The 23,646-nt window shown below is 42.1% G+C and overlaps 1 protein-coding gene across 3 annotated transcripts in view; it reads left to right on the plus strand.

The window, feature by feature from the left end:
• The first annotated feature begins 8,672 nt into the window (after positions 1-8,672).
• LOC142161578 (zinc finger protein 692-like) overlaps positions 8,673-23,646 on the plus strand; it is a 37,604-nt gene continuing 22,630 nt past the window's right edge. The window contains exons 1-3 of one of the 3 annotated variants that reach the window (XM_075217311.1): positions 8,703-8,775; positions 15,985-16,103; positions 21,790-21,941. In XM_075217311.1, the coding sequence (XP_075073412.1) occupies positions 16,071-16,103; positions 21,790-21,941 (185 nt within the window). In that variant the 5' untranslated portion in view covers positions 8,703-8,775; positions 15,985-16,070. Of the gene's footprint in view, positions 8,776-15,984; positions 16,104-21,789; positions 21,942-23,646 lie in introns of all 3 variants that reach the window. The other 2 variants (XM_075217312.1, XM_075217313.1) reach the window with 2 other exon arrangements.

Below are 23,646 nucleotides of genomic sequence, written 5' to 3' on the forward strand. Positions count from 1 at the left end.
TGGTTAAGTGGACAGTGGGTACAACCGCATTTTTAAGAGCACTGAGGACACTTGATCGTACTTCTCTGTACATTTTAGGTATCGCCTGCCTAGTGAAGTGGAATCTCGAGGGGATTTGGTACCGGGGACACAATACCTCCATCAACCCTCTAAATCCCACTCCACTGATGGCGGACACCGGGCGCACGTCTAACACCAACATTGCAGTTACAGCCGCAGTTATACGCTTTGCAATAGGGTGACTACTATCGTATTTGGTGGTCATGGCAAACGACTGTTGGACGGTCAATTGTTTGGTGAAAGACTTAGCGGTCTTACGACTTCCCCTCTGGGAAGATGACCGACTAACAGCAGCAACAGCAGCAGTGGCAGTAGTAGGCGTACCGCTGCAGGATTCCTCGGATGAATCCCGTATTGAGGAGGACTCAGTCTGGCTGGTGACTTGGGCTGCAGGACTGAATCTGATGGAGATTGTGGAGGAAGTTGACGAGGAGGGTGTTGCTGGTGTGTATCCAACTGGACCACGGGATTTAGGTGTCCCTGTACCGATGAGGGTCCTAGCCCCAGTTCCTGAACTAACCACTGAACTATGAAGGTTATTCAGGTGACGTATAAGGGAGGATGTTCCTAGGTGGGCAAGATCCTTACCCCTGCTTATTTGAGCTTTACATAAGCTACATATTGCCATACATTGGTTGTCTGGATTTGGATAAAAATAACTCCAGACCGAAGAGGTGCATTTTTTGGTCTTCTGACCAGGCATGACGATGGGCTTTTTCATCCCATGGACATCAGCTGTTTCCCCCCCTGGTGCCTCATTTACAATAACCACATCACCATCCTCATCATCAAGTTCCTCCACAGCGCCAGCTACATCATCAATAGCCTCCTCCCGAGCCACCTCTTCCCGTACAGTGATGGGAAGGTCAGGCTTGACAACCACCAACACGCTTGGACTCGCCTTGGGGATTTGTGATAATTTCTCTTTAGAAGGCAGAGTTGTTTGCTGTTTTGTTGCTGACAGCATAACTCTCTTCAATTTTTTGTAGGGGGGGGGAGGAGGAGGAGGGCTAAGATCCGTGGGTGAAGCTGAACCACTAGTCATGAACACGGGCCAGGGCCTAAGCCGTTCCTTGCCACTCCGTGTCGTAAATGGCATATTGGCAACTTTACGTTTCTCCTCAGATGATTTTAAGTTTCTCTTTTTGCTACTTTTTCTTAACTTGGGCTTTTTGGATTTTACATGCCCGGTACTACGAGATTGGGCATCGGGCTTGGAAGACGACGTTGATGGCATTTCATCGTCTATGTCATGACTAGTGGCAGCAGCTTCAGCATTAGGAGGAAGTGGGTCTTGATCTTTCCCTACTTTATCCTCCAAATTTTTGGTCTCCATTATATGTAGCACAAGATACTGCAGAATGTGTGAACTTGGTAATATTGCAGTACCAATGGACTTATAATGCTGGATTGGTTTTGCAAATTTGGTTATAATTATTATATATTTTTTTTTTTTTTTTAAATTTTTTATTTTTTTTTACTTTTTTTTTATTTTTTACAAACTTGGGAATAATGGGGAAATAACTATGCCCTTAGAAGCACAGAGCACAGGACACAGCACCACTGGACTGAACAGGACACGGCACAGGACCCAGCAGCACTACGGAACTCAGCAGGACAGAGCACAGGACACAGCACCACTGGACTGATACTGCAGAATGTGTAAACTTTGTAATATTGCAGTACCACTGAACTTTTACTGCTGAATGTGTGAACTTGGTAATATTGCAGTACCAATGGACTTATAATGCTGGATTGGTTTTGCAAATTTGGTTATAATTATTATATATTTTTTTTTTTTTTTAATTTTTAATTTTTTTTTACTTTTTTTTTATTTTTTACAAACTTGGGAATAATGGGGAAATAACTATGCCCTTAGAAGCACAGAGCACAGGACACAGCACCACTGGACTGAACAGGACACGGCACAGGACCCAGCAGCACTACGGAACTCAGCAGGACAGAGCACAGGACACAGCACCACTGGACTGATACTGCAGAATGTGTAAACTTTGTAATATTGCAGTACCACTGGACTTTTACTGCTGAATGTGTGAACTTGGTAATATTGCAGTACCAATGGACTTATAATGCTGGATTGGTTTTGCAAATTTGGTTATAATTATTATATATTTTTTTTTTTTTTAATTTTTTATTTTTTTTTACTTTTTTTTTATTTTTTACAAACTTGGGAATAATGGGGAAATAACTATGCCCTTAGAAGCACAGAGCACAGGACACAGCACCACTGGACTGAACAGGACACGGCACAGGACCCAGCAGCACTACGGAACTCAGCAGGACAGAGCACAGGACACAGCACCACTGGACTGATACTGCAGAATGTGTAAACTTTGTAATATTGCAGTACCACTGGACTTTTACTGCTGAATGTGTGAACTTGGTAATATTGCAGTACCAATGGGCTTATACTGCAGGATTGGTTGTGAAAATTTTGTGGTAATTAAAAAATATTAAAGTAGTTTTTGGTATTTTATAAAAAAAACTTTTTTTTATTTTTTTAAACACAGGGGAATATTGGGGAAATAACTATGCCCTTAGAAGCACAGAGCACAGGACACAGCACCACTGGACTGAACAGGACACAGCACAGGACCCAGCAGCACCACTGACCTCAGAAGGACAGAGCACAGCACACAGCACCACTGGACTGATACTGCAGAACACAGCACAGCACAGCACAGCACAGCACAGCACAGCACTAAACAGCACAGCACTAAACAGCACAGCACTAAACAGCACAGAACTAAACAGCACCTAACACACCCTCCCTCTACCCTGATCAATGCCCGAGTGAAGATGGCGGCGACTAGCGGGGAATTTATAGGATCCGAGTATCGCGAGATCCGACAACGGGATTATGAGTCAGAGCCTCAGTTTCACTTTTGAATTTGGCGCCAATACCCGGATCTGTCTCGGATCCGACTCGGATCCGCAACGTTCGGGTGGGCTCGGATTTCAGAAATCCGAGCGCGCTCATCCCTAGTTATAATATTGTAAAACGTAGATAGACTCACTTCACACTGCAAATGTAAACAACAAAATCAAAGGAGGAACCCCCAAAAAGTATATGCATTCAATATAAACATGCATTTGTTTTTTGTACATGTTGACAAGCCTTGAGGAATTGGATCCTGACATACATTTATAGGTCACACTCCCAGACTGAAATAATTATTAAATTATTAGAGGTTTTCACAGTGCGTACACACATACCATATAGTTAATAGTCCGTATGGCACCTACTAACAGATGCTCAGATCACATGCAGTCAGTATATTTATCACGCATCTCACCGGTTTAGTTCCATTCTGAGCCTTGCATACATGGGTTTCCCGTGGTTACTCCTATCTGTTGTACAGCCTGGCATTTCTCTATCCTCGGATGCCATCTTGCCAAGCATTCTGCACATGCGCAACCCCGGGAACCTTTTAAAACCTCTGCTCCACGGTTATAGGAGGATCACCAGCCAGTTCCATTTATAAGGGTCCTCCTCCTTTCTATGGGTGTCAGTTCACCCTACCTGATAGGGATACATCTCCTCTGACTCCCGTCCGTGTTCATACTTACCTTTGTCCCTATCTTCGTGAGCAAACTCCTGTAATATCTCTCATCTCATCGAAGCCAAACTCACAGATAGTGATCCTAGTAAAAACCCTCTACGCATTTTGTCTGTGGCGAATTCGTCAGGAGGGGTGAGAGATTTTACAGGAGTTTGTCGATAAGTAATACAGATATGCACTATTTCTTTTAATTTTTGGTACGTGTCCATCTGTGTTTTATTGAATAAATTGTATTCATGGTAATACACCATGGAAGCACCCCCATCTCCTTGTATTTTTTAGTGATTGAAATAATTCTTAGTGTTTAATTTGTGTTGAATTTCAATAATCACTGACTGGTAAACTAGCTGGACAATCTAGAGTGTAGACTCTAATTAGCTCATTTGCATCTCATTCAAATAACCCAGGTAGAATGTTACACCACAATTATGCTCTGGTTAAACTAAATTAGCACCTTGTTATTTATTTTTCCTGTAGTATGAACATGACTTTTTGGATGAGGGCTAAGCAAATCAGTGTTATTTTCCTAGCAAAATTAATGTGTCATCGGGGTTTAAATCTGCAAAAAAAAACCTCCAACAACATCAGTCATTTACTAAGTAGCATCCCAGATTCAAACAATTTAAAATTACATTTTAGGAAGGGGGTATTTAAATAAAAACATCTAAAATGTAGGTTTAGCAGTAGTAAATAAAAAATAAATAATAAACAGCATGGAGTCTTGATAGTGGATATGATAAGTTGGTTAGGTCGCTGGGCCTGACCGCAGAGTGTCCACATCTGTCATATCTGTCCCTACATGTACATACACATGTAGCATAATCTAAAATCATCATTGGTGTGGTCGGATGATGACAGCATACATAATTAGATGTCATCATTGCCTGACTACACTTACTGTTCATTTAGACTAATATTTGATAGATACTGATCGGGATAAATGAACATTATGGGCCTATTCATGCTGAGAACTGTACCAAATAAGGTTTAAACCAGACAAGTTAGCTGACAAAATTGCAGCATGTGGTGGAAAAGTTAAGGACTGCTATGTCTGTAATTACACCACTAGGTATTGGGTTTTCCCTTTAAATCAAGTGTAAAGTGAACACTGGTAATAAAGCGGAGACACATTGGTGATAGCAGTTGACCTCAGATATTCTTGCAGAGAACCTATGACAAATCCTTTCATTGTTTATAAGTAATAAAACTAAAAATAATTGAGAATAATCCCCTTGGAGGAAAAGACCTCATAAAGTTCTTGGCCAGAAGTTTATCTCCTGATATTGTCTTGGGGTCAGGAGGGTCACACTCTAGTGGTCCTAGTTTGAGATAAAGCCTGTAATACAATCTATGAGTCAGACCTATCCTGTATCCGGAGATGAGCTGCTGCAGCACACAGCCACATGGCCAGTGGCAGCGTCGGACTGGCCTGCCGGGAAGCCGGGCTATCCACCAGTAGGCCCCGATGCTGGTAAGCCACGCCCCCACCTAATCCGTTGTTCCGAGTGCCAAGCCAGCTGCAGAGAGCCCAAACGCGACAGCGTTATACTTTTTACTTTTACACAGCAGCATGAGTACGCGGCTGTGCCTCTTAGCCAAAAACCGGGAGTTCGGCTTTTGACACGCATGCTTGCGTTCCAAGGTGGAGGAAGTGTCAGAGAAGTTTATCGTTTACAAACTGAGGCTGGCGGTGCACCGCCGTTGAAAGAAGGGAGTCTTCGGTGCCAGTCTCATTAAATTTAATGGACTTCTGGATCCTTTGGATACCTTTGGGACATTATTTACGAGGTAATCTTTATATGACTGTTTTTTTTCAATACACGCTACCGTTTTGGATGCACTCCATGCTTTTATATGTTTCTATATACTAGACCTCCTCCCTTTACTTTTCTATCTTTTCTTCCTAAAAGAGAAAAAGAAACAGAATGAACACTGTCACTCACCGGAGTGTGAGTGCCTCCACTCTGGTACGTGGTTCTCCATCTTTCCCGCTCACACCTGTGTTGAACCGCGGCCGTCCGCCATCCTGTCGCACTGGGCATGCGCAGGTCCCTTTAACAACTACACCTGACCACTAATGTGATTGATGGATCAATCACCTCACCCTACTTAAGGCACCTGCAGCCTTAGGTAGTGGCCTGATCTTGGAGTCTCATTCCCAGTGATTCTCTATAGGTTTCTGCAGTTTCCAAGCTGCTTCCAGCTCTACTCGTGTCTGCAGTTTCCAATCTGCTTCCAGCTCTACTCGTGTCTGCAGTTTCCAAGCTGCTTCCAGCTCTACTCATTGGCGGTTCCCATACCCGCTACAGCATTACTACTCAGCTGATCGTCTGCAGTTTCCAAGCTGCTTCCTGCTCTACTCACCGGCGGTTCCCATACCCGCTACAGCGTGTCTACTCAGCTGATCGTTTCTTCAGCTTCCCAGCTGATTCCTGCTCTACTTGGTATGCATAACCACTATTGACTATTATTGTTTACTTGCATACCTATTGAACTATACGTGACTACTGCACTAAGGTACAGTTACCTATGATAGACTGTCTATGCTACATTGCCTGTTTACCCGGACAAGCTTCTCACTCATCATATTGACTTTGTTGTTACTTGCATATCCGCGCTGACCCGCTTCTCAACGTTGCAGAGCCAGCTACTATATTGGCAGACTATTCATTGTACTTACCCACTTGTGTTTTACAAAACTCCTTTCTACTCGCGCTGTTTCCACACAGCTACAGTTTGCCGTTTCCACACCACTCTCCTGCACCTGGACAAGTCCTCATTCCTCCTCACAGCAGTGGTACAACTTGCTACACGCAGACCACTGACTTCCCTGCTACCTACCAGCACCTGGACAAGTCCTCCTATCACAGCAGTGGTACAACTTGCTATACGCAGACCACTGACTCTCCTGCTACCTACCTACACCTGGACATTCCTCATCACAGCGGTGGTACAACTTGCTATACGCAGACCACCGACTACCCTACTACCTACCTGCACCAGGACAACCTCATCACTACAGTGGTACTTGCTGTATGCAGACCACTGACTCCTCCACGAGCTACCTTCACCTACTCACGTCCTCTCATCTCGTCTGAAGCTATATTGCTTCTTCTCTACAGTTCCAAGTCGCTGACCTTCCACCATCAACAGCTGCAAGTCATTGACTTTATAAGACATTCTCTACTTTCCTGCTGTTATCATCATTCCAATCATTCACCTAACTGCCCTGAGGTCCGTGGTCAACACCGCCCCTCTGTCAGTTATAACATCAGGTGAAACTCGGGTATAAACTCCTAGTGCCCGTGACAGACACAGAGTTCCATAGCAGTAGAGTCTTTTATTGTCCATAGCTAGACCAGCTTATTTCTTTCTCATAGGATAATTCATTGTTTATTCATAACAAGAAAATTGTGTAATAATATGTCTTATGCTTGAGTCTCCTTCCGTATTTCTACTGACATGTTTTGGACTTTCTGTTTCAATATTTCCACTGTCTGCTGTATGGAACTCATGTTCTTGCAAAAATAAAGAGTTTAAATGTTAATTTTAGTTGTTATATAAAATACTTAAGTTTGATTTGATGCTGTGGCTTACATTATCGTTCAATAAATTACTATGGCCATTTCATCTAAAAAAAAATACTGTCTTACATGGTTCAGGGGGAAGTAGCATGGACACATTATACATTGTATTTTAACCGTATATAATAAAAATGTTGTTTTTATTATGGTTTTATGCATTTTCCTTGTGCTCCAGGTACTTTGCACAACAAGGGAAATGATCAGGGCGGGCAGAAGACCAAGCGTGATACATAAGTTTGTGCTGTACTGCACCAGCAACACCACATCAGCATGCAACAATATGATGCATAGAACCCGCAGCAGGTGGGCCTGTGTGCTTTAAAATACCAGGGATGATTTTTAGTCCCAGTCTAGCCCTGCTGTGTGTCCTCTCTGAGTTGTGCATTAACTAAAGAAACAAAAGAAACTGGCGCTGGGCTAATTAAGGGGAGGGCTGGCAAATTTTAGCCCGGGGGGCAAGACTCGACTCAGCAGCCTATTTTAAAGGAATAAAATTGCAGGTGGTCCAGTGACCCAGCCCAAGGTGGCCCACTATGGGACTGGCCCGGGCGGCAGATGCCCCCCTGCTCTTCCCGGAGATCAGGGGGGAATGGGCGTGTTGAGAGCGGGTCCCGATGAGTTACGTCAATTGTACCCCCTCCCCAAAACATAAACCACGGTTTCCGGGTCAATTACAGCAGGTAACGGGGCCACAATGACACAAGATTCGTGTCCTAAGCTCTTCCCCCTGCCACTTTACTATTGTGATTATTAGGAAACGGGAGGTTGCCTTGCTTTCACAGGAGTCCATTCAGGAGTCTCCCGGACATTCCGGGAAAGTAGGCAACTACGATTAATCCGGAAAAGCCAATTGTATCTATGAAAGTCATAGCTACATGTCCTTAACGAGAAAGAAATCCCCCCAAAAAAGCGATGCAGCGTTGACACAAAAAAATATATCAATTAAATCAAATAAAATGAATTGAAACAATCCTACTGTTCCTGACAATACCCATGAATATTAGGATTGTTTCAATTTATTTAATCTGATTTTATTTAATTATATACTTTTTTGTGTCAACGCTGTATTCGCTTTGCTGTTTGAAGTTCTGTGTTGTAATAATATTGAAATGGCAATTAACACGACATGCAATGAGTAAAACAGTTTGTGACATGATGATGTCTGTACAGTGTCCTGAGTATGTGCTTTCTATAGGGCTTCCAATGGCTAGAACACATATTTAAGTGTTACATATTAGAGTATTGTAATTATAAGCAACTAGTGGCTGTAAAGAACTTAATATAATTCCTTTATGCATTGGAGCCAGGAGTGGATGTGAGTCAAGTCACAGCTTGCTTAGCACAAAAGCTTGAGCTACAATACCAATGCTCCTGAAACCGGAGTAGGGATTCCCGTAGTTAAGATGGCGCAACTACGCCGCTTTTGCATGACAGATTATTGAAGCTCCTGACGCCCACGTAGTGACGTTCTAGGGAAGAATCAACAACGAGCTGAGAGGCGCGCCAGGCTCTGGAGCTGCGGACCCCCTCTTAAAAGGGCGATGCAGGTGAGGGCTGTGTGGTTTGAGATGTGCGACCTCCTTAAGAGGTTCCCTCGATTCCTCATCGGCAGCCAGATGACGGGTTTCCACAGTGTGTGACGTCACTGTTAGACTACATTTCTCTTGTTTGGCTATCTAGCCTTTGTGGTATTTTAGTTCCATAACAACTTGGGTGCCCGAGGTCACAGCTTCTGTTCTGAAGGGCCACCCTTACGAAATGCACATGACCTCCTTGCTTTTATTGTTGGGGTTTCCGATGACTTTTCCCATAATAGTTGATTATTTGGAAGGCCATTGTCTATTATTTAAGTCTTTTTGAAATGTGTTGTATTTTCTGTTTCCCAAAAATATTAATTCATTAAATTATTGGTGAGAGAAATCACTCTCCAGGGCAGTGGTTTGCTGCTAATTCTTCAGACTGCCACTAAGATATCTGAAAAATAACAGTATGCTAAAGAGTTGTTGATGATATTCTCTAATATGTAATCTTCCATCTGTCTGGATGCTTGAAACTATATTAGGCTGTTTGGGGGGTATTTCTTCCTGGTCAGTCATAATTTCTTGCATTGCAAATATAAGTAGCCTGTCTGACCTCTCAGCGGAGCTCATGAAATATCAATGTATACACTAAAAATTGCAGATATATGCATACATCTCAATTGTTCTTCTGTTATACCCCAAATTCTCCATTACCATCTGCTTCCAGACACGCCCTTTTGTGTAGAAACAGATTTCATATTTTTAAGGCGCAAATGAATAATGTATATACCGCATACAATATGGTATCATCATCAGGTATTTGTATAGCGCTACTAATTCCACCGTGCTGTACAGAGAACTCACTCACATCAGTCCCTGCCCCATTGGAGCTTACAGTCTAAATTCCCTAACATACGCACAGAGAGAGAGAGAGAGAGAGACTAGGGTCAATTTGATAGCAGCTAATTAACCAACTAGTATGTTTTTGGAATGTGGGAGGGAACCCACGCAAACACTTGGAGAACATACAAACTCCACACAGATAAAGCCATGGTCGGGAATCATATTCATGACCCCAGTACTGTGAGGAAGAAGTGCTTCCACTAAGCCACCATGTGTAAATGATGAAATATTTATGAATGAATGGGTAATAAAACCACAAAAACAGCACATATAAACAAGGTCAAAAGGTGATCACCTTAATATTAGAAAATGGATTCTGGCCAAAAACAATATTGATGTGTAAGAAAGCAAGACCTTGGTATAAGACAATAGTCCAATGATGTAGTTCAAAACGCAGTACCAATAGTAGTAATCGAATTGATTGATTATGACAGATGTCATAATTAATCCCGCAGTCCGGTCGGTGATACAGATAAACTTTTAACTGTAATAATACAAAGTCACTGATCTCCATTTTATGAAGTGCACAGCACAAACTTATGTTTAAAAAAGGTTCCCCTGTGGCTTAATGCATTCCCCAGAGGGATGGTAGATCATCCCGTAGTGGTCCTTGAGTTATCTCCCGAAGATCCAGGTTGCAGATGCGGTGTGAGGTCCAACGCTAAGAAAGGTAGATCCTATGTATGTAGTGAGCTTGCGCTTGCTCAGTGATATAGCCGTCTCCTGCCCGCTTGCAGCTGTCACTTGCTTCCCGAATCGGGTACATGTACATAAACGAAGCCGATCCTTAGAGAGCTTGATAAATAGATAGCACTTTCTAAAACCATGGTAGGTGTAGACAACTTTAATAATAGACTGCCACGTTTCTCCCCAATAACGATGGAGCTTCCTCAGGGAAATAAAGTGACAGCTAAAAATGAATAAATTGTCTTTCCCCTTATTGGATCCTTGGAAAATAACCCCTCCAATGTGTTTTTTTACTAAACAGCCATTTGGCTTCTGCCTATGCTAGTGTGACCTTGTGGACCAATAAAAATCTGCAAATACATAGCTTGCAGCTTCTTTTTGCACCTCTCACACCTTTCTCAGAGGCTATTTTAGAATGTCAAACCAGAATGTTTGTTACTCTATAGAAAGGTGCCCTGAAAACAAATTCTACGTGCAGTTCCCAGGGCTTCACTGATGGGAAGGAGCAAGGCTATATAAGTAGCTGATGATGATGTCCGTGAACATTGAACATGTAACAGGGAATGCTGCATTTAGGTGGAATATGGGTACTATGAGTACATTATTCGCACATACTGTATAAGTTCCCCACATAAAGGGCCAGAGTTAGCCCCTTACTGTTGGAAGTAAAAATATTTAAATTCCAGCTGTGATAAAGATTTCTTAAACACTTGAGAAGTGAAACTATAGAATTCCCTCCCACAATCTTGGGTATTGGCAGACACTGTAGACATAATCAAAAAAGATTGCACATTCACATGTGATAATATGTTGTTCATCCAGGAAATTGTGCAATTGCAAGTATAGAGTAATGAAGGATATTTTATACTTTATTGGAGGGATATTGGTTGTTTTTTGCTCTCCTTTGGATCAACTTGTTTTTTTGTTTGTTTATTCTTTTGTTACTGAGGATGGAATGTATAAATATTTCACTATCAAAATTAACACACATGTAGAAGAAAAACATTCCTCAAATGTTTTATTATGAAAACACAAAAGAGGGAGGGGAGAGGAAGAGAGAAGGACCCACTGGACATACCCTTGATGAAAAACACTATGACAAACAAGGAAGTAATGCAAAATTCTACCTAAACTGTTTTTTAAAAAAAATTAAAATTGTGGTGGCATTTACTTACATATCGCCCACCACAGGGAAAGAGAGAGAGGAAAGTAATTCAGTATCCCAGTGTACGGCAGAGTGTTTATTGCTCCATCAGGGAACAATAGGAAGGAGATTCTTTAAGCTCCAACTATCTAAACCAGATTACCATAAATTTTGTGAAGTGGTGTTGACTTTACATGGAAATATCATTCATAGACATGTAAAAATCAACCCTTCTTAGCCACTGCTTCAGGTTAGGGGTGATAATCTCCAGTGTATGTTATGGCTCACGCCCCCAGGCATCAACTCCTGGAACTACTTCAGAGGTCTTCGCCTTTAGGAACCGCTTTTCCCATAGAGCTAGATGCGCTCACAGGTACTCTGATGCCCCCAGGTCTTATACTCTAGTAGTAGGAGCTGATACCTGAGAACGTAGCACAGGTGTTCACACAGAGGTGGAGTGAAGATCCCGGCAAGAGATATTTGGTGGCTGCCAACAGCAGCGTCAGGTCCAGACAGAGGTCTAAAAGGTCACAGGCAGAACGGCAGTGTTCAAGTCCAGGCAAAGGGTACAGGGTCACAAGAAAATCAGCAGCGTCTAATACAAGCAGGGGGGTCGAGGTCACAGGCAATCAATCAGAGTCAGAATCCAGGCAAAAGTCGGCAACAGAAGAGAGTATATATATTAATACAGCAACACAGCAGGAAAAGTATGCAGGAGCAGGGACTATAACCGGCAGGGGAGGATTGCTCCTCCCTGCCTTATATACTAGTGCTGGCCAATAGGAAATGACTGGGCCCATGGAATGTGATTTAGCCACCTAGCTAATCCTAAATTTTTTGCGCACGCCCGGCTGCCCTAGATGCCGGGACGCGGCTCTATGCAGACAGAGCGTCCCGACCGTTGCCTTGGCCAAGACACCTGGGTGCGTCCCGACCGTTGCCAAGACACCTGGGTGCAAATGCACAGTAGGGAGGGACACCTACACCATCTAGAGAGGATCTTTAACTGAGTTTCAAACACAGAAAGGCTAGAAGAGCTAGTTATAGTGAATTAAAATATTTTTGGCCAAATTTGGTCATGTTTCTGACCTCTTCAATTCACATTCCCATGATCTTGTATAACTGGGCAGTGACCTGTTCATGTTTTCAATTATCATTTTGTAGATAATGGGGATTGTGTGACTGGGATCTTGGGGTGTACAGCAGAGGTCCTCAAAGATGGTCAGTGTTTGCCTTACCCTCACAAGAATGATCTTATCTTGGATGTAGTGTCTGGCTTGTAAATATAGCTAGAGTTCTGAAGAGGGGAGATTCAGTCTATCCTGCAAGACAGGGATGGTGCACAAGTATCAAAAATGCATGGACAGGTGCGCCTGATGTCAAATGTCAAAATAAAAATAACCAACATAAATATTGCAGAGTCTGTATTACTTTATATAAAACTATTTATTACAACATCAAAGTTAAAAACATCACACGATATACAACAAAGGTAATAAAAAATTCTTTATAGACTATAATCATACCAATGAATATAAATTAGTATCCAAGTATTCCAGGTTCCTCTAAAAAGACAGGTAATCCTGCAGAAACACGATCACAGATAAAGTGGCCAAGCTCAAATCTTGTTTGATACGCTGTCAGAATGCATAATCCTATGTTCCAAAGTGAATGGCCAGTTCACTTAATTAATGGGATGGAAATCAGTAGTATATGCAAATGTCATAATAAATCCTGATCTTATTTGTGCATCATATTGGACTCTGTCACAAAGTTGAAATGAAAAATCATATTAAGAGAGACATTGGTAGTGATCTCACCCGATTAGGAGTAATAGCTATTGCGGGGGAAAATCTCCCCTTCTTAATATCCAGCCAAGCAGACAGACAGCCCACAGTTGGAATCTCTCCACGTTTATCTGGGTGTTAGTCAGCACAACTTTCAAATCTTGTAGCACAGTCTTTTTGCATGTTCATCAAAAGAAGATAAAAAGACAGAAATCGAGATCAACATAAACCTGCTTCTTGGGCTCAACCACGGGTATAAGGTTTGCATCAAAGATCCACACTTTCTCATTCTCCCCCAGCGGGCCACTCCTGATTATCTTCCTGTCTGACCACAACATAAAAATCCATGTCTGTAGTTTTGGTGGTAAGTCCAGATTGTGGGTCAGAGAAGTGATCAGGGAAAATGGGGAAGAAATTCATTTTAGTGTCCTCAGCCTCACCCAGCAGTGGAGAATAGGGCCAATCGTGGAGTGGAATATATGGGGCAACTTGGGGAGCCAAAGAAGGATATTGGGAGGAGTCTCCAAAGCATGCCATTCCATTGTAACTCATTGTTTGAAATCCATAGTTCATGGGGTAAATGTATAAAGGTCCGATTTTGCAAATCTAGCGATTTTCGACGGAGAGTTGAAACTCGCAGATGTATGAACCTGAGATTTCATGTAAAATCGGCAGAGCTGTGTTTCTGTCAAAATCGCTATTTCCAAAATCGATAGAGATGAAACTCCCGACTGTTTGCCACTCTATCTATACAAGTCTCAAATGTATGAAGCTGTGATTAAGCAAACTCTTCTGAACTTGCTTTAAAAATAGCCAGATACAACACGCTGCATCCTAGCAGCGTGTTTAGGAAACATATCACTGTTACACTGCCCCTGCCTATACAGCCGGAACTCCAAACTCCAAAAACTAAAAAATAGATAAAAGGTCCAAAAAAAAAGCGTGGGGTCCCCCCATCCGAGCTCTATTAACCATACTGCTGGTTACGTGAAAATCGGGGAAAAAGTTTGCGTTGGGAACCACCGATTTTCATTTAACCAGCACTAGGCAAACCAGCCGGGGTTGGTGGCACTATAGCATGGGGACACGCGGCTGGCTGGGACTTGTAGTTCTACAAAACAAAATGGTGTCTGTTTTTTTACATTTCTATCGCCATTATTACCTTACACCCACTGCCCTAATGCATTTAACACCTGACTGGTTGTCCCTAGAGAGGGGAAACTGCTCGTTTTTTTGGGGCGGACCCCACTCCCTAGGGAATCCAGCCCAGTGCTGAACAGCCTGGGGTTGGTTGTCATTATGGCAGGGGGACCCCTGCTGCATGTCTCCCTGCTATAGTGCCACCCACCCCAGGCTGGTTTGCCTAGTGCTGGTTAAGTGAAAATTGGGGGGACCCAATGCAAAATTTTCCCCCGATTTTTCACATAACCAGCAGTAGGCTGGCAGCACTAGAGTTATTAGTGTTCGGACGTGGAAACCCCACGCTTTTTTTTTAAAAAAAAAACCTTTTTTCTATTTTTAACACTTTACAGCTGCCGGGACCTCCGGCTCTATAGGCAGGGACAGTGTAACAGTGATGTGTCTACTAATCTTGCAACTAGATAAGGACAACACGGGAGAGTTTGCTAAACACGGGAGTGTTTAACATCGCAGCAAATCTGCAGAGATGACCAGCGATTTTGAAGATCAGGGTAAAAATCGCAGCTTAATACATTTGATGACTTTTGGCGCATTTTAAAACGCTGAAAAAATCGGACCTTGATACATTTACCCCCAGGTCCACTACAGGATTCTGGTGAGCAATATTGCCTGGTGAATTTTAGAAAATAGCAGAAGTTGAAGACCCCCTTGGGTTTTCCTCCTACAGTGAATATCTTGTTGAACTCTAGGGGGTAAATGTATCAATGTGCGCATTTTGCAAGTCGCCGAATATCAGCGACTTTGCAGGGAAAATTTACAGCGGCAGTGGCTTTAACGGCAAAACAATGCCTTTAAATCCTCCGCACTCCTCACTGTTCTCTTCTCACTGACTGTCGGGCGTGATATCATCACGTCTGACAGTGTCAGTGAGGAGCAGCAGCAGAAAAGAACAACAAGAAAGAATACTGAAGATAAAGAGGATAGAAGGTCAGTAGGTCAGTAAAGGAAGGGAGAGGAAACAGCATTGGGGGGAGACAGTGTGATCTGATGATGGGGACACAGTGTGATCTAGTGACGGGGGACACTGTGATCTGGGAAAGGGGGACAAAGTGTGATCTGAAGAAGGGGGACACAGTGTTAAGGGGCACATTGTGAAGGGGCACGTGACATTGTGAAGGGACGCATTGTGAAGAGGCACATTGTGATACTGTGAAAGGGCACATTGTGATATTGTGAAGGGACACGTGATATTGTGAAGGGGCTCAATGTGATGGGGAAGGGGCCTGAATACTTCTTACATTATTTTGACTCAACTACTTAAAACCCGGAACAACCCGGTAATTATTTTGGCTTAGGGATGCCTTGAAAAATTACGGAGACCCTAAGGGTGCCTCGAACTGAGAAAGTTTGGAAACCACTGGTATAGAGGCTAAACTGTTAAGCAGGTGACTATTTCAAAGGCTCGTAAGCATGGGAGACCACAGCAGAAGGCAGCGAGCATATTGACATTGGTCTTTAGTCACATGTTGTACAGCCAGGTGCATAGCCCTTACTCACGATGCTGGTTGTCAACAGGTCCTGATGCTGATCTCTGGGAAACAGAGAAAGCTGGTCTGAGGTTCCTGGAGCCTTGGTACACACCCAGCAGTCATGCGTAACCCATGGCTCTCCTACACAGTAGTAAATTGCGAGTGGTAAGCGAGGTGGAAGAAAGGTGTTATGGTGTTGTACACCAATAAAGCAGCACTACAGGAGGGAAGTGTGGGGGGGAGGTCATTGTCCATTTTCTCTGCTGCTATGGCTGGTTGCAGCCTGTACGAAGATTGGCCATTGCAGAGCAGAAGGTCACATGATTAAAAGTGGAGGGCGCTCTTCCAGGCAGCCTCAACGTCAAAAAAACTGGATAGAGTGTTGGGACACAGCTTCTTGCAGCTGACCACAGAACTGTGAGGTCAAAATTGGTTACATAGTAACATAGTTGATGAGGTTGAAAAAAGACTCCCATCAAGTTCAACCTATTTTAAATATCCTGCCATCCCTATCTTATATCTGAAATTGATCCAGATGAAACAACCACCAGTCTGTTTCAATAGGAAAAAATCCCTCCTGACCCAATGTTACAGTCCTATTTCTCTCTGGATCCATTGCTATCCTTCATTTTAATTAACGGTTGTAACCTTCGATACCCTTTTCCGCTAGAAATTTGTCTAACCTTTTCTTGAACATATCAATTGAATCTGTCATCACAACCTTCCCTGACAGTGAATTCCATATCTTGACTGCCCTTACTGTAAAGAACCCCTTCCTTTGCTGGTTGTAAAACTTTCTCTCCACTAACCTTAGGGGGTGACTGCATGTTCTGTGTACAATCGTTGTGGTAAAAGTGTACATAGTAATCATATCCCCTTTTAGGGCTAGATTTACTAACCTGCGGGTTTGAAAAAGTGGGGATGTTGCCTATAGCAACCAATCAGATTCTAGCTTTCATTTATTTAGTACCTTCTACAAAATGACAGCTAGACTCTGATTGGTTGCTATAGACAACATCCCTACTTTTTCAAACCCGCAGCTTAGTAAATCTAGCCCTTAGACTCCTCTTTTCTAAAGTAAACATGCCTAAACTGGCTAACCTTCTCTGAATCTTTTCTAGTTCCAAAATGTCTTTTTATATAGAGTGGTGCCCAGAACTGTACTGCATCTTCAAGATGAGGTCTTACCGACAAATTATATAGTGGAAAAATTAAACCTTCTTCCCTTGCATCTATGCCCCTTTTTATGCATGCCAATACTTTATTTGCCCTTGCAGCTGCTGCTTTACATTGAGCACTATTTCTAAGTCTACTGTCTATGAGCACTAACAAATCCTTTTCCATTTTAGATTTCTCTAAATTTATCCCATTTAATTTATAGATTGCATGCTTGTTTTTGATCCCTGAATGTATAACCTTACATTTATCTATGTTAAACTTCATTTTCCAATTGTCCAATAAATCTTCAAGTTTATTCAAGTCCCTCTGCAGAGACACTACATCTTGCTCTGATTCTATTGCCTTACAAAGTTTAGTGTCATCTGATGACACAGTCCTTTATGGTTTTGAGCATAAAGGACTGACTGATTGACATATATTAGTGTGGTACCTCAGGTATCACTTTGTCCTATTCAGTCCTTTTATTCCTTACTTTGAGGATAACTTTAGAAGCATATTTATGGATGACACTAAATTACACAACGTTATTAGCACAAAGCATGATAGTAACTTGCTGGAGAAAGATTTAGAAAAAATGGCACACTGTAGCAGTATATTCCTAGGCAATATCGTTGCTAATTGCTCATTAAATTGAATACAGTTGGGGAAAACTGAGATATAAACTACTAATTGACAGAAAGCTGCACAAAGTGCCAGGCATCTGCTACAAAGGCAAATAAACTTGTGGGATGCATAAAAAGAGTTAAAAGGCATGTGATGCAAACACAGTATTGTCACTGTATAAGTGACTAGTTAGACCACATATAAAAGGGAAATATAGTTCTGTGTAATCCCATTCATATAGCAGCCCACTAAGTCAATTAATTGTTTCAGTCGGTTATGTTACATATCTGCTAAGGTTAAAAAAGTTAAAGTCGGAAAAAAAAGACACTGGTCCATCAAATTCAACATTTCATTACCATCATCATTTATTTATATAGCGCCAGCAAGTTCCGTAGCGCTTTACAATTGGGAACAAACATTAATAAAACAATACTGGGTAATACATACAGACAGAGAGGTAAGAGAACCCTGCTCACAAGCTTACAATCTATGGGGCAATGGGAGTTTGAAACACAAGGACATGTGCTACATCATATTGCACACTGGACCAGCTAGAACGCAAAGGTAAAAGTACTGAGTGGGCTGTGTGTGTACCAATGTTGGTCAGAGGGTTGTTGTCTTGTGTTAGCTGTTTAGATGGTGGTAATAGGGGAGATTAAGATGGTGGTTGAGGAATATCATAAGCTTGTCTTAAGAGGTGGGTTTTCAGAGAACGCTTGAAGGTTTGAAGACTAGAGGAAAGTCTTACTGTGCGAAGGAGGGAATTCCACAAAGTGGGTGCAGCCCGAAAAAAGTCCTGTAACCGAGAGTGGGAGGATGTGATGAGAGTGGAAGAGAGACGCAGATCTTGTGCAGAACGGAGGTGTCGAGTTGGGAGATATTTTGAGACAAGTGAGGAAATGTATGTCGGTGCAATTTTGTTAATGGCCTTGTATGTTAGTAGAAGAATTTTATATTGGATTCGTTGAAATACAGGCAACCAATGTAGATACTGACAGAGTGGCTCAGCAGAGGAAGAACAGTTTGCAAGGAAACTCAATCTAGCCGCTGCGTGCATAATAGATTGTAGGGGTTCAAGTCTGACTTTGGGATACCAGTAAGGAGGGAATTGCAATAGTCGATGCGGGAGATGATGAGTGCATGAATTAAGGTTTTTGCGGTGTCTTATGTGAGATATGTGCGTATTCTGGAAATGTTCTTTACATGTATGTAACATGATTTAGATATGGAGTTGATGTGGGGAATAAATGATAGTTGTGAGTCAAGGATAACACCTTGGCAGCGAGCTTGCGGGGTGGGATTTATGGTCATGTTATCAACAGAAATAGAAATGTCAGGCAGGAAGCTTCTGTTTTTGGGTGGGAATATTATTAATTCAGTCTTTGAAAGATTGAGTTTGAGTTGGCGAGAAGACATCCAAGATGAAATGGCAGAAAGACAGTCAGTAACAGATGGTGAAAGATCAGGAGAGGATAGATAGATTTGTGTATCATCCGCATAGAGATGATACTGAAATCCAAAGGAGCTTATTAGTTTTCCAAGAGAAGTGGTGTAGATAGAGAATAGCAGAGGACCTAGGACTGAGGCTTGTGGTACTCCAACTGATAAAGGAAGCAGAGCAGAGGTGGATCCAGAGAAATTAACACTGAAAGAACGATTAGATAGGTAGGATGAGAACCAGGATAGGACAGTGCCTTCAGACCTAGGGATTGTAGCGTTTGTATGAGGAGAGTGTGGTCAACAGTGTCAAATGCAGCAGAGAGATCTAAGAGAATTTTATAAATTCTAATTGTGTTTATCCAGAGGAAGGCACCATCAAACCCCTAGAGGTATATTTACTAAACTGCAGGTTTGAAAAAGTGGAGATGTTGCATATAGCAACCAATAAGATACTAGCTACAATTTTGTAGAATGTACTAAATCGTGTCTTTGGCCCTGCCCCCTAATTTACAATTACATCACACAGTTTTAGCCAACTACAGCAGGGGGGAGGGGGGGCAAGGCCCTGCCCTTGCCACTAAACTAGTGGTCGGCCTGGAACTGGGGGGTTTGCCTGCTCTCCTGGGAGTTCGGGAGTCTACCGGACATTCCGAGAGAGTAGGCAACTATGTGTAAGATTGGTAGTTTGTGGATCTAACACTTAAAGTTAACCCTGATCCTCTTTCTTGACCACATGCATTAAGGCATGCAAAGCAAACATATTGAGCGTTTTTTTTAAAATACACGTAATTCGGACATACGCACATCCGTATTCAATTACAAGCGGATCTAAAGAAATGTCTAGGTATGCTTTGCATGTATGGTACTTGCCATATTGACAGACACAACACACTGCAGAATATTGACAATACATTGTGCAGTATAAAGTCCCAGCAGAACAGAAAAAAAGTATTCATTTATTGTCACCAGTTAATGATATAAAGCCTGATTCAATAAGGAAAGTTAAGCAAAAGTAAGTAAGGTAAAACCATGTTGCATTGAAGGAGAAGGTAAATTTGATGGCAGGGCATGTCCTAGATAAACTTTAAATTTCAGTGTACAAATAAACTATTGATTATTTGTGTGCTACATGAAAAAACAGCCAGTATTTTTCTTGTGTGCAAAATAATAAAATCATTTTTACCCATTGCATTGCAACATGGTTTTGTCCAGAAAACTTACTCAACTTTTTCCTTAAATTTCCTTAATGAATCAGAGGCCCATTGTCATTAATGAAAAAAATCTAAAAAAAAAAAAAATGTTTTTCTCTCCATGAAATACTTTTCTATTAATGTCTACAGTACATAAAGCACATTTTTACAGTTGCTCTTGATTGCAAAGTCATGTTTTAGCTAGAGATGCTCAGGCTTGGTTTTCTGAAAACCGAGCCCACCCGAACTTAGGAGATCCGAGTAAGCTCGCGAGCCAGCTTGTTACTTTCGCGCCTCCTCGGATCTCAATTGAGGCAAAACATCATTGTTGTGTTGTCGGATCTCGCGGGTTTTGGATTCCATAAGTACCTCCTTCCCCAGGAGATCCAGCGTCATTGCTCACACAGAAACAGGGGTAGCAGTGTTCTTGTCACTCTCCAGTGACGTTGCTCAGTGCCATTGCTCACGCAACAAGGGCCATTTTGCCAAAACACGAAGTTAATCCAGATCCAAAACCAGAACACGGGGGTCAGTGAACATGTGCCTGTCATCACTATAACTCACACTTGCAGCTGCCTTGTAGGGCAAATGATATGACTAAAAATCACATACCTTAGCGATGTCTAAAGCTTGAACAGGACGCGTTTGTGGCATGCCCTTACTGTACTTTGACTACGGGCATACGCCCCCTTCCTCCCCCGTTCCGCCCATGAAATCGTAGGCTGTCGGAAGTGTCCTTTGGGCTCAAAGATGCGCAGTGCAATTGTACGCAAAATACGGCAAACATCGCCTTTTACGTTCCTTAATGAATCAGGCCCTCTGCCTCTAACTCACTTTGGGAAACCGAATGTGCAGCTCCTTTAAGAGATGAGCATCTCTTTCTACTTGAATTTACTCATGAATTCCAGAAATAATTCTTATTCTACATACTATTTGGAATCTAAATATCAATATTAAATTATTTGGCTTCCCCCTATGTTCATAGACCTCAATATTAGTAAAAACTGGAATCCCTAGTGAGGGATACCCATTGTTATCAGATACTTGCAACCACTTGGTAAAAGTGTTCAAAGCAGTGTGGTCCAGTACCAATTATCAGGTTATAATGGGTGGGATGGGACATTTATGCCACTCACACCAAGCAAAACAAACCATCTTACCGGGCTCTCCAAATGCCTCATTCCACCCAACCATATGTAATGGATACCCCCTAACAACCAAAATTAGGGTTCAGGTGACTTGGCGGATTTTGTGGATCGCTGGGATAGGTAAATAATATTTTGCATTCATGCTTATTTCATTCCACACGAAACTGAATTTTCATTTTTGGCTGGAGTAGCTTTCTTAATTTTTTCATTGTCATTCAACAGAGCACACATTTTTCCATATAAGTGATTATTACTTTTGGGCCTAGCATAAAAATGTCCATTTTCTCACAGGAAGCTGCTAGGCGTGAGAAGAGGCGTCTTCTTGATGCACAGCGAGGGAAGTGTCGTGTGCGCCTCGGTGCCCACCTTGAAGAGTGGTGTGTGCTAAAAGATCATTTGGGCTTCTCTCTACATTCTCAGCTTGCCAAGTTCCTGTTGGACAGGTCAGAAAAAAAGGGTTGATGGGACACTTTTCTTTCATACAATTTTTTGCACTAGGGCACTTTGAGAATTCAAAGAATCTGTTGACTGCAAGAATCTTCAAAGCAGTTTTGTTCTCTTTGGTTTGTACCAAATCTAAATCTCTAAATTTATTGAAATTAAACTATTTAAAGTTATATAGTAGAGAGTGAACTGTAGGGTCTTAATTTTCCTGGTTGTCAGAAAGCTCTGTTTCTCAGTAAATAATAATAGTACTTGCTCTTTAATAGTTTCCATATTTCTCTGAGATCTGAATCACGGATTTTGGCTGCATATATTTTAGCAGCATTGTATGCTATACAGTGTTTTACCCTTTTCAACTGACATGAAAATTAACAGCTGTATAATTTTTCTCACTATCAGTATATACAGTACAGTAGCCCCCGCAGAGACACCATCATGGCCGGTCACAACAGGCAAGAGCTGAAATTGACACAGAAAAATAATAGCATGAAATTGTATTATTACTTTCAAAAGCACGAATAGCATCATACATGGATAATTAGAGCTATACCACTTTTTCATGCAACATACAGTGCCTATAGAAAATCATCATACCCTGTCAAAATCGTACCCTTAGAGCTCCCATTATAAACTTACTCAAGGACAACCAATGACCTTCCAGATCACACAACAGGCTAATTGGCCACCACATGACGTTAATTGTAATGGTTTTGATTTCTTCAGAATAAAACTGTCTGTACCTTGAGGGTTCCACTACTAGTAGTGCATGGTAAGACAAAGAATTCACCATGGTTGGAAAGTGCTCTCAAAAGGGCTCTGGGATAAAGTTGTGGAAAGGCACAAGTTAGGAGAACAATATAAAAAGATTTAAAGGCTTTTGCTCAACCTCTGAGTACCGTTCAAAGCATTATTAAGAAGTGGAAGGAGTATGTCATTACCAATATCTTGCCTAGATTGGGCTGTTCCTCCAAACTGGATGATAGAGCCAGTAGGATGTTGATCAGGGGAGCTACCAAGAAGCCATTGGCAACTTTGAAGGACTTACAAGTCTTTATGGCTGAGATTGGTCGGTTTGTGTGCATGACAACTTTCTCACAAGCTTTACAAAAAGCTACCCTGTTTGTTAGGGGGGAGAAAGAAACCACTTCTGAAAAGTGCCACACAAAGATTCTGATGCTATGTGGCAAAAGGTTGTATGGTCAGATGAGAGCAAGATAGAACTTTTTGGACTGAGCTCCAACTGCTATATTTGTCACAAGCCATATGCAGCACACCATACCTAAGGTACACCATACCTAAGGTGTAGCATGGTGGTGGCAACATTATGTTTTGGGGGTATTTCTCTTCAGCAGGGACTGGGCAATTGGTATTGAAGTGAAGATGGAAGCTGGCAAATACACCCAAATTCTTGAGGAATACGTACGGCCATCTTTTAGACAGCTGAGCAGGGCAGATGGTTCACCTTCCAGCTCAACAATGACCCGAAACATAGCGCCAAGAAAACAATGCAGTGGTGGTGAATGTCCTTAACTGGCCAAGTAAGAGCCCTGACCTAAAATTCAATAGAAAATATCTGGATGAACTTAAAGAGAACAGTCCATCACACAACATTTGACTGAACTTGAACAATTCTGCAAGGAAGATTGGGCAAATATTCCCCAATCTAGGTACACAAAGCTGGTAGAAACATATCCAAACAGACTG

Source organism: Mixophyes fleayi, chromosome 6, assembly GCF_038048845.1.
Source record: "Mixophyes fleayi isolate aMixFle1 chromosome 6, aMixFle1.hap1, whole genome shotgun sequence".
NCBI lineage: Eukaryota > Metazoa > Chordata > Amphibia > Anura > Limnodynastidae > Mixophyes > Mixophyes fleayi.